General features: G+C 47.9%; 1 protein-coding gene across 1 annotated transcript in view; it reads left to right on the forward strand.

Moving 5' to 3' along the window:
* Positions 1-564: 564 nt before the first annotated feature.
* Positions 565-11,856, forward strand: part of LOC119093276 (polypeptide N-acetylgalactosaminyltransferase 16) — a gene marked incomplete at its 3' end in the record, with an annotated part of 37,840 nt that continues 26,548 nt past the window's right edge. Inside the window, 1 exon segment of the mRNA XM_037216215.1 lies at positions 565-824. Within this exon segment, the coding sequence (XP_037072110.1) occupies positions 717-824 (108 nt within the window).

The following is an 11,856-nucleotide window of genomic DNA, read 5'->3' on the forward strand; positions in this document are numbered from 1 at the left end:
GCTCATCTTTAGTAGTTCAGACGTCACAGACCACAAATCTACGCATTTCAAGCGATGCGTCGCTCATTGGTTACAGTCTGCCTGCGTAACCATTCGGCCGTGCTTGATATTAACTATCTTGGAATGTAACCACCAAATTCACGAGCTCGCTCGACTTTGCACGCCCCGACCTATGGCTTTCTGAACAGACATCCCATGACTTCACCCCCAAAACAGCCAATTTTGCACGCCTCCCACGGCGCGCGTTATCAATCGGCTAGCAACTCATCTCAGCAGTACGCACTATATACAGTACCAGTACAAAAATCGCGCGCGCGCGCGCGCGCGCGTGTATGTGTGTGTGTACGTGCATGGGCGCGTGCGTGCGTGTGATATGCACTCTCTGCACGCTATTATTTTTACCTTTTTACACCAAAATGTCGTTTTCCTGCTTCAACTGCAATGCATTTTTAGCATATGGTACACACCAATGAATGACTTGCTGCCACTAAACCTGACCTACCTCGTCGCCGCTTCCCAGCCGCAGCCGCCCGTGCTGCCGCCAGACGGCGCGGCGCACCGGGCCCGACCCGACGCAAGCCGTGGCGCTCTCGCGCGCGCTCCACTCAGGAGCGTGGTCCGCGTGAGATCCCTGACGGACCCGGCTCTGTGAGCGGTACCGTGTTGCGGTGGGAAGAGGCAGGCAGCGTAATCCTGGGAGTGCGCTCGCGGTCCTGATGTGGCTGAGGCGGCGACGATGCCTCCGGCTCGCGGCAGTGCTCCTCTGTTCGGCGGCTCTCGTTGCATTGCTAACGGGCGCAACGCAGCGGCGACGAAGACCTCAGGTAGTGTCCGAACGCCCGCTATGCAGTGTGGCTGTACACATTTCGGTACTCTTGTGTGCAGTTCCCATATGAACATGTAAGGTGGATATTGGTTTGTGTGGTAGTCAGAATGACCAGGTTATTATCTCAGCGCTCGGACTCAGTGGCGGATCCAGGATTTCGTGGAGGGTGAGGGCATGCAACATTGTGGGCCCCCCAGAGTTTGGGGCCCCATAAAATATTCGTATTCCGGCCGGCATTTTAAGATCCCATATATGCTATTTGTATACGGGAACTCATCTTACTGTATGCAGTCCTAGAAACCAACGTGTGCTACGCGTACATGCATGGAGCTCGTTCATTTTCTCCAGTTATGGCAGACATGTCAATATGAGGCTAAGTATTTCGGAAAACATGACAAAAAAGCAAGGTTGGCTGCTAAATACCCTCAGAATCAAGCACGAACTTGGCTCCCAGCTCATTCACGGCTAGCGGCTAGTCGATGTGATCAGCTGATGGCTGATGACTAATGCAGAGTTTTTTGCTTCAACCTGTTATGAAGGAGTACAGCACATCCTAACACTCCAATGTATTTAGAACGTGATGCACAGGGCATATACCACGCCGGCAGCACGCCAAATGATGTTTGGCATTTGCGCGTAAAGATTCATCAGTGCATTTCCAACTGCTGCTTTTTGGCTAAGGCGTCAGGTCAAATCGTTTCGGGCAACCTCGCACTTGTGTACCTGAAGTAATTCAACTAGACCCATACACATGAGCAGGCAACGCCCTGTCGCTCACAAGCACACGTGAGGCCTCCGGCAACAGATTACGGCCGCTCTGACTTCATCGGAAGATGCCACGGCCAATGTTGAGGGCCCGAGGCGATTGAGAGTGTTCCGCCCGATGACAACTTAATTCCCCGTCAGCGGCGGGGGCCCTTCGGTCATAAGGGAAAACCCAAAGCCAATAGGGACGGGACCTGAGCGATCGAGGGTGCCGCAGGAAGTCAACAAAGAGGCTCCTGTCAGCAGTATAGGGTCCTCAAAGCAAACGAGAAGAACCCAGGACCGACATGGTGGGCCCCTGAAGGATCGGGAGTGGCCCAGCAGGCTAACACATAGGACCTCAGCCAGATCACAGGGCCTTCTGGGCAAAGGGATGTGATCTCAGACCACCGCGCATGAATGAATGCCCCTGTGCGATCAAGAGTGCCCGGGCATGTTAACAGAAAATGCTCCGATAGTTGTTAGGGGTCCGCCGCAAATGAAATCGAAAGGAGAGAGCCCTAGATCAATGTAGGAGGCCCTTGAGCATCGAGTATATCGGTGCGCTACCTTATATGGGTCCGGCAACAGCATAAGGTCCTCCAATCAAGCAGAAAGAACCCGAAACCAATATGAAGGGCCCATAAGCCGTCGAGCATACCCCGGCAGTGGGGACCCGGCAATGCTGTATAGAGCCTTTCGGGCGAATGGGAAAAGTCCGTCGAAGGCTCTTGGTCGACAGGAGTGCCCGGGCACGCTAGCAGAATGGGTACCGACAACAGCGCAAAGCCATCGGGGCAAATGCAAAAAATCAGGAGCAACGTGGAAGACGCCTTAACGATCACGGAACTGACAAGTGGACATAAAGGACTCTTGGGAACAGCATAGGGCCCCTGGACAGCGTAACGAGTCTTAACCCCCCCCCCCCCCCCCCAATCACCCCCCGCTCAATAAGTGGCGATTTTTTTGTCTGCTCATGGGTCTTTCACTTTTGCTTGCGACTGTTCTTGGTCGCCTGGAGGCCCAAAGACGTCAAAGTTTGTAGCGTTTTGTGTTAAAGAATTGCGTCTGTTAAGGCGGCTATGGGCCCCTTCGGAGCCTATGAGCCTCTTCGAGACCCAAGGGGTAGGGAGTCATTGCCGCGCCAGCCCCCCCCCCCCCCCTCCCCACCCCGTTTGGGTTCGCCGCTGATCAGACTTCAACAAGAATGTGGTCTGATCTAGCATCCGTTGCCATGACAGAGAAAACCTTTCACAAATATTTGTCACTCATTTTTCAAACGAATCGAAATATGTAAAATAATATCTGGAATATCTGTCATGTTCCCGGGCTCTTGAGCAATTATTCCCAAAGATGTTGGCCCCATCAAAATCTCACTAACAGATGAAGCTTAGACGTACTCGGGAAAGGGCTGTTATTCGTATTTATGGCGAACAGGTAAGTGTTGTTCATGCCTTTGCCATGAACAATACACATTTGCTGTTTGCATGACAATCGAACAGTGTTGGCAATTGGAGTTTTGAAATGTGAGACTGAAATAATGTTTTCAACCAACGTACAACGTTATTGTTCTATTTTTGTCGGGAATATGCTCAATGGGGTCCACTGGGAAGAACCTTTGTTCCGGTACATTTTGCTGAGAGTTCAAGATGAATAACGAGACTTTCCTTCCACGAGATCGATGTGAATAATATCGACGTCGACGAACAAAAACCTAGTCGTTCGAAACTCGCGGAGAACCGCGTGATGATTATTTAATGTTTTTTTAAAGAAAACTTTAGAAGAGGAGACACGTAAAAAAGGCCGGCAAAGCCTTCCGGCTGGTCTTCAAGCCAAGAGCCAAGCCAAGCCAAGTAAAGGTAAGTAAGTTTTTTTTGGAAATGGGTTGGAATGCCCTCGGCGTGGGATAATGCCGACACAACAGGCTTTTCGCTTGTAGCGTCGTCAATTTTGGTTTCACGTTAAGCTTTTGGGATGTGGACAGAAAGCCTAAAAACGTTAACTACGCCTTGTCTGTTGTTTCCCTTGCGTTACATTACGTACGCTTTAGATTTCAAAATGATTGGAAACTGGCAGTCATAACGGATTATATCGTACTTCATGTGTGGTGGCCGAGGAACAGCGTATCACACGGACCAGTATTTCGTTGAAATGAAGCTTAGAACAAACTTCACGGCTTGGCTGCCACAGCCACGTCGTCATCACTGTTCGACAAGGCCACTTGCCTGAAAACTTCGACGATGCCATCATCTATGACAGAGATGACGTACATCTTTGTCATAGAGAATGTCATGTCATCTATGCCATGCCATCTATTTCAGCTATGTCAGACCACATATGTCATGAACCGACATCATTCAGTTTTTTGCGAAGCAGAGGAAAAATAGTGTGTAGCAGCGCGCCGCTACGCTAAATATTGGCGTAAGATTTCTATCATCATATGTTTAGGACTTATCGTGCCCTAGCGTCATGCCACGGGCTCCTTAAAAGGCGAGTATATGGTGATCAGTTTTGAAGGGATTGTTCCCCATTTGAATGGGGTTTCGAGCTAATGTGGCCATTTTGAAGATCATTCAGTGGAGTTCGCAGCCCTGCCCTTTTTAAGACTTACAAAGCCTCTGGTTCCTGGGCTTGACGCCCGCAAACTTGTGGTGACTTTTACGCTCGGAGTATTTCGAAGTCACCCAGGCACGCATGACGCCATAGAAATGTCACAGGAATCCTGCCACCTCATTTGTCATCTAGCACTCAAGGCCACGCAAAATATCATCATTAACTTACTCGTGTCGGGCAAATAACTTCTTTCTGATGCCATGAATACGTGTGATGAGGTAATCAAGCGATGACGTATTGAGGAGCACATTTACTTAAAGGTGACATTGTGTTACGACGAGCAGGTTGTTGGCCTTAAAGGCATATCAGTTACAAAAAGTGAGCTTGTTTCATCATATCTGTTGCTTGCCTCGACATACTCAAATATGGAATATTCCTTTTAAATATTGGCAGTGTTTTGTGAATGGCGTTGTGGCCAGTCTACGCGCAGGAGTGCAGGAGCATTTGAAGTTTTCGGGATTTGTGAGGCCAAGAAATGCTTTCCTTAGTGTAATGATGATTTGCTCATCGAATTATAGACAGCTTATATTCAACGGCATCAATTAAGACATACGACGAGTCGTGAAATCAGAAGTGGAGAATGCTAACAATCAAATTTGGCATAGTTAATATGGCTAGCAAGTTCGTCTGACAGAGCTATCAAATAGGAGATACTTCGATGGAGTGATGATAAATCCAGGTCCCCTCAGTGAAAATTGACGTGACTCCTACCCACGCTACCAGCCGCACCACACTCTTGTGGTCCCTGCCATACCAGTACGCACCAAATTACCGTGGCCCCCTGCTTACCCAGTCTGTAGGTGACTCTCGTGGCGCCTGTCTTACTGATCCGCACCCCATTCTCGTGGCTGAGCCGCACCAGCCCACATTACATTGTCATGGGCCATACCTACCCAGCTCGTACCCCATTCTCGTGGCGCTTGTCATGCCAGCACGCGTCGCATCCTTATTTAATGTTCGCCCTGGTCCCTGCACACATGGATGGGCATTCTCATGGCTTCATGTACGTTGCTTCACTTTGCGCTGTCCGTTACCGGTAACAGGCTGCTAATCTAACAAAAATCGTAGCGTGGGCTGCTGTTTAACGTCTCACAACCTTACGATTAGCACAATCGCCAACGTTATGCTACAACGTTACATACAATGAGACCACATGTAGTCAATGACAGCACGACAGAATGCAAGCATGTACCACCAAGTCAGTATTATAAAGCCAAGCCAAAGCCTGCACCGTTATCAATCACGCCACACGCAATGAGATCAATGGGACGGCGACAACTGAATCTTAGTCACGCCTTTGACTTTTGCGCAAACGACGAACAGTGTAACTATGTAAACCAAGAACTTCCCGACGTACGTGTTTAATCAGAGCGACCAAGAGCGCTGCAAGCTGCAATATCACTCCATGAGTCGGGCTTCAGCCGTGGATGAGCGTGGCTGGCGACGGTCCCGGCCGGCGACAGGCGAGTAATGGCGGGCGGGCCCGTTCCGGCGCCGCTCGACACACAGGATCAGCGGCGCTCCCCGCGACGGGGGCGCGCGCGTTCAGCCTCTGTTTGGGTTGGCGGCTGGTGTGCAGACCCCGCCCGCCGCCGGCCGACACATCCTCTCCCACTGGCGCACCCCTGTTTTGCCAGTCGGTCGCCGGCGACGGGCGTGGGAGGGGAGGGGAGTCACGCACCGGATGGCATTCGAGCCGGGTGGATATCTGCACTAGTTGGCTGGCGGAGCTTGTCTCGGCTGGGATTGTGTATTTAGCCAAGCAGTAGAAAATGTGTGCCCAGACGCATTCATGGCGTGGGTGTGCCACGTTTGCTTGTCGAGCGTAATGCTGAGCAGGCACAAATCATTGAAATACGGAACTGATCATCAAATTATTGTCCACGCATAAGTAGCGAAATGAGTCCAGCTGTGTGAGATCGTTCTCCCCTCCCTCAGGGGGTAAAAAAGCTTGTGATTTACCGGATATGATCAGTGACAAAAACCGACACTTCTTCAAACCAATTGGTGACAAAATTACGAAAATGAAAACAAATTTCAACAGACAAGACCATGTTACAGCAGATTATACCAGCTCCACGAAACAAAAACAAAAATGGTTGAGCCTGCCTCCGAGATGCACTTAAAATAGTTTTCTCCCCAGATTTGACGCAGTCTTTTGCAGCTGGCAGCAGGAATGTAGTTTCACAAAATGAGTTTTCTGGGGCTGGACCGCCAAATTGTGATAACTGAAAAATAAGGAGTAAAAATGACAACGAAAAATAGGAAACTGCGTCCCTGGTTATAAGGCACAATCGCCCCCCCCCCCCCCCCCCACCGAACTGAATAGGAGACTACTCGCCTCTAGGCTGCTTATGATAAGTATGCCTTTATCTGGTAGTTCTGTTTGGTGAGTATCAATCTTTTCCCGGTGTCTGATGGCCAGCAAATGAAAAAATTTAGTGCAAATGAACTCCCGGAGCGAAAATGTCTGATGGTTATGCCGCATTGCATTTAATTTGCGTTTGCTTTTTGCGGATTATTGCATTTAGAGAGAGAGAGAGAGAGAGAGAGAGAGAGAGAGAGAGAGAGAGAGAGAGAGAGAGAGAGAGATAGAGAGAGAGAGAGGAGAGAGTAGAGAGAAGGAGAGAGAGAGAGAGAGAGAGAGAGAGGAGAGAGAGAGAGATAGAGAGAGAGGAGAGAGAGAGAGAGAGAGAGAGAGAGAGAGAGAAGCTAGAGAGAGAGAGAAAGAGAGAGCGGAGAGAGAGAGGAGAGAGAGAGAGAAGAGAGAGATAGAGAGAGAGAGAGAGAGAGGAGAGAGGAGAGAAGAGGAGAGAGAGATAGAGAGAGAGAGAGAGAGGAGAAGAGAGAGGAGAGAGAGGAGAGAGAGAAGAGAGAGAGAGAGAGCGAGGGATAGATAGAGAGAGAAGAGAGAGAGAGAAGAGAGAGAGAGAGAGAGAAGAGAAGGAGAGAGAGAGAGAGAGAGAGAGAGAAGAGAGAAGAGAGAGAGAGAGAGAGAGGAAGAGAGCGAGCGAGGAGAGAGAGAGGAGAGAGAGAGAGAGGAGAGATAAGAAGAGAGAGAAGAGAGAAGAGAAGAAGAGGAGAAAGAGAAGAAGAGAGAAGAGAGAGAGAATAAAGAAGAGAAGAGAGAGAGAGAGAGGAGAGAGAGAGAGAGAGCGAGAGAGAGAGAGAGAGAGAGAGAGAGAGAGAGAGAAGAGAGAGAGAGAGAGAGAGAGAGAGAGAGAAGAGAGAGAGAGAGGAGAGAGAGAGAGAGAGAAGGAGAGAGAAGAGAGAGAGAGAGAGAGAGAGAGAGAGAGAGAGAGAGAGAGAGAAGAGAGAGAGAGAGAGAGATAGAGAAGAAGGAGAGAGAGAGAGAGGAGGAGAGCTTATATATATATATATATATATAAAACCTCTAATGACATATAATATGATATATAATATAATAGATATTATATATATATATATCTAATATATATCATATATATATATAGATATCTATACATATATATATATAATATATATATATTTTATATATTTAGAATTTTTTTTTCTTTTTATATATATATTTATATTTATATTATATATTTTATATTATTGTCTATTTAGCGGTTTAACGAAAGACTATGATGCAAAGCTCTCAAAAACGTGAAAATGTGTTCAGTGCTTGTTTTCTGACGACAAAACGTTTATCAAAAATTTTCGGCTGGAACCGTCTTACCAGTGTTGAAAAATATGTTTCTAAAGACGCATATTTTAACGAAATGATTGTTGGTTGGCTGTGCGCAAGATGCTTTATTTGTGGGCCAGAATGGTACCAAATCTCTTCCTATTCAAACTTTTCAAGCAAATATTTCATGGTGTGTCTGACGCAGACGCGACAGAAACCACACTTTTATCTTGGCCGCGTCCCTGTTTATGGGAATTCAGTACAAATAACATGCTGATAGGTTTTACATGCCTCAACATGATCCAGGATGAAAAATCCTCGAATGAAATTATCTTTAAAGTCCGCTTTGCCACACAGCACCGATGTAAACAATAATGCTGCAGCCACCATCAGTCATCGTCAACAGACCTGCACAGTTGATTACTAGGCCTAGTATTCTCCTAGAACGTGTGTAAACTCTAAGGTATTCTAGAGAACAGTGTATATAAAGAGCCTTGTTTATATAAGTGCCTTGTTCTGAGTTGAAAACGCGTAGCCTAGCTATGGAATGACAGTGAAATGGTATGAGTTTGATCATTTCCTTGTCAGATCGCTTAGAGTGTATTCGCAGCGACCCGTACGGCGCAAAACCTATGCTGATGACGTCACTCATAACGTTATGCCGGATAGGTGCTGCGCCACATGGTGCTCGCGGCGACCCGGACGGCAGTTTTTATGTGACGTCACGTAGAATCCTTGCCGGATATGCAGAATCTTGTCCTGAGACTCGTTCGAAGTAAGACAGAAATTACACAACGTATTTAATTATAAATAGGTCGATTCGCGTGCACAGGACCGACCGCGATGGATGAAAAGGTGTTGCATAGTCACAAAGAACATAATTTGCAGTGCGCATTCTTAGGAGCACTCAATGTCATCGCGAACAAATATCTTGTGCGTTTGCATACGCAGTTATTGTCACCACAGTCACGAAGATGTACGCAAAAAAACGAGTTGCGCTGCGAGCACGCGCAGTAAAGATTCGACACAATGTCACGTAGAATAGAACATTCCTAGTGTGCTGAGAATACACCCTTAGTATATTCTTAGACTTCACGGGAACATCTGAACGCTTAAAAACTGTTCAGCGCATTTATTCATCTTGAAAATGGCTATTGCAAGCGATTCCTAGTAGAGACTCAGAAAATTGTAAGATGACAAAGCAGCTATGAATAGGAGCAAGTATTGTTAAGTGAGATAACCGAACACAATTATTAAAAGAATAGAGCTTCTAAACGGTCAGCATTCGCATGCAATATATGAACATAACAACATATGCAACATAAGGGCAGTAATGTTCAGTACAGAACATCATCAACTTAGAAAGCGACTTAACTGCGGCGGTGAAAACCATAGCTCTGTCGGGAAATTGGTATTTACACCGGTTTTAATCACTCTTTTTAATGCTTCCGCTGCGCAATGACTAATACCCTATAAATATGCTGATCGCTTGATTGGTCGCAGCCTGCAGAGAAGCGCCAGGAGGGCAGCCTTGAAAGCTGTCCTAGCGAATTTTCGACCTGGATTTCACTTTACCAGCAGAGTTATGGGCAACAAAAGGGGCATAGACTTCTACTTGGCTTCATCTGACTATATTTGTATGTGCGTATATATATATATATATATATATATATATATATCCTTTTGATATTTTACAGCTCGATCACTTGAAGAAGACAGTTATCTAGAATCGTTTAACCTGATACATTAACGGAGTGTTAGACGAAGTCATACAACTCCGTGAAAGTTTCCTAGGCAACACATGAATTAAAATAACAAATAACATTGATCTATAGTCAGGTATGAAGGTCAGACCAAGGTAAAACCAACCTGTTTTATTACGCTGGAGTGTGTTGCATGAGGTAGTTTCTGGCGCTCAATTCAAATTCATTGATAACAGGAGCCACATTATACATCTTCCACGGACTTTTCAAAGTCGGAATGAGTCACTGACCTAAAATGACCGAGGTCAATATTTTGCTTTTAGGAATGAAGGTCACTGCCTACCGTAATTCTTGACGCATTTTCAATTGCAAAAAACAGCAGTCTTGTGTGATTTCGGTCACCATGACATTTGAAAGGTCACACAAGGTCACTGACCTTGAATGAACACCAGTGACCTTTTGCTTAGAACAGGCATCTAAGTTCACGGTGATTGCATTAGGGCGTCGTGGGGCACTTTGGACACTAATCTGAAGTCTGACCTTGTTTGACCTTATTTCACCCAAAGATCATGATCTAGGAACTTTAAATGTTGGCCCTGCGCGCCGCCCCTTCCTGAACGCGTCTCCTGTCCATGCGTTCATATGGAGGCGGGGCGGAGGGCCGGTCGCGGCGACGATGAGCAGGCTCACAGCTGCCCAGCCAGTCCGCCCCCACCTGACGCAGACGCTAGCGCTCCCGAACCCCTGTCTGGCTCACGCGCGGGAAAAGACACCGGTCACACGGTTTGTTTTCTTTCCAAACGTCCTGACCTGCCACGTTGCGCCATGGCTGGAGGCTCCCGGGGAGGTAGTTCCCGCTGCTGATGTTAACTTTTCCATCTCCTCTCCTGACGTTGAGCTTGGTGCCCAGGCGCCATTTAGCCACGCTCATCTATCAGACCCCGCCCTGGAGGCTCGCCGGGCTCGCGTCAGGCGCGTACTTTCGCTCGGGGAATTTACGAGCGGTGTGTGAGCTGATGGCATGCCGGCTGTTCGGCCCGCGAGCTGGCTAAGGGAGCCTCACTGCCCGCACGCTGGGCAGTGAGGGCAGGGCAGTGTTCATTCATCAGTGATTTGCATGAGTTATGTAGCAGCTACTTGCAATCGCATGCAAATCGCAATCCACACAATGATTACTGAGTTAAAACCCCAGAAAACATAATTATGCGTTAACAGCGTGAATAATTGATTTTTTTTCAAGATGTGATTACGCTGGATGCGGTAAGCTCAAGCGATCGGCCCTTATCAAGTGCCGCCTCCTTTCTCACCTTTTCTTTGTTGCCAGACGAGGGCTTCCCTCGTCACACGTCTATTGCGGAACATGGAAGGCTTGAAATCAAAACATCAAAAGGTACAGCAGCCGACAACCCCGCTGTTGCGACTTTTTGCGAAACACAGAGCGTTTTTCTAGGTCAATACGTGACACTGTTCAACTGGTGTTGTCATTTTAAAAGCTCCAGAGATAGCCTGCTGGTGACGTGAACTCCTGAAAAATGTGAGTAATCGGTGTCCATGACACCTTATGGGTGGCGAATAAGATGCATTTTTTAAAAATTAGATTTATTCCAAATAGTTTGCACGGGTAACTTCGCATTCAGAGTATCTGCTAAGCATAGCTTGTTGCGTATACCCCGAACCAACCACCCAAATCGTGCCGTCCAGTTCAACGGATAATTTTACCTCCGCCCTTTTGCCAGACAGGAATGGGAAGGTTTTTACGTGACACAAAATGCTGCGGCACAGCCGCCCCGGGCCTGGGTCGACCCTCGTTGGCCACTTGCCAACTGACCTTTCCAGGTCAGACCTTAAGGGTTAAGAGATGCGCCCACTCTGGGGCTCGCACCAAGCGCCGCTTGACTACGAGTCCATCTTTCCCCAAGACCATGGAGGCGGCAAATGGTAGAGGGCAAATGAAATGAGGAGGCAAATAAAAGTGTTTGTTGTGCCGTGTCAGACGGCCATAAATTAGACATGAGCGGCGCGGGCTGTCGACGCTTGCACACCAGCTGCTTCTGTTGCACGTAGTCGGCACCTTATCCCGTACCTACTGACTAACCGAGCGACGCGTGACGCTAACCGAACGACGTGACGTGACTAACCGAACGACGGACGTGACGTGACGAGTGACGTGACGTGACGCCATTGGCGGGATCACACATGCGAGCGCCAAGCAACCCACAGGAGGTGTGCAAGGTGACCACGCCATCGGCTGATGTTGACAGCGTCCTGTGTGGGGGAGCAGGGAGGAATTTCACTGCACGATGACTAGAGTCCAGTTTCCC

The sequence above is a fragment of the Pollicipes pollicipes genome, unplaced genomic scaffold, assembly GCF_011947565.3.
Source record: "Pollicipes pollicipes isolate AB1234 unplaced genomic scaffold, Ppol_2.1 Scaffold_4002;HRSCAF=4701_pilon_pilon_pilon, whole genome shotgun sequence".
NCBI lineage: Eukaryota > Metazoa > Arthropoda > Thecostraca > Pollicipedomorpha > Pollicipedidae > Pollicipes > Pollicipes pollicipes.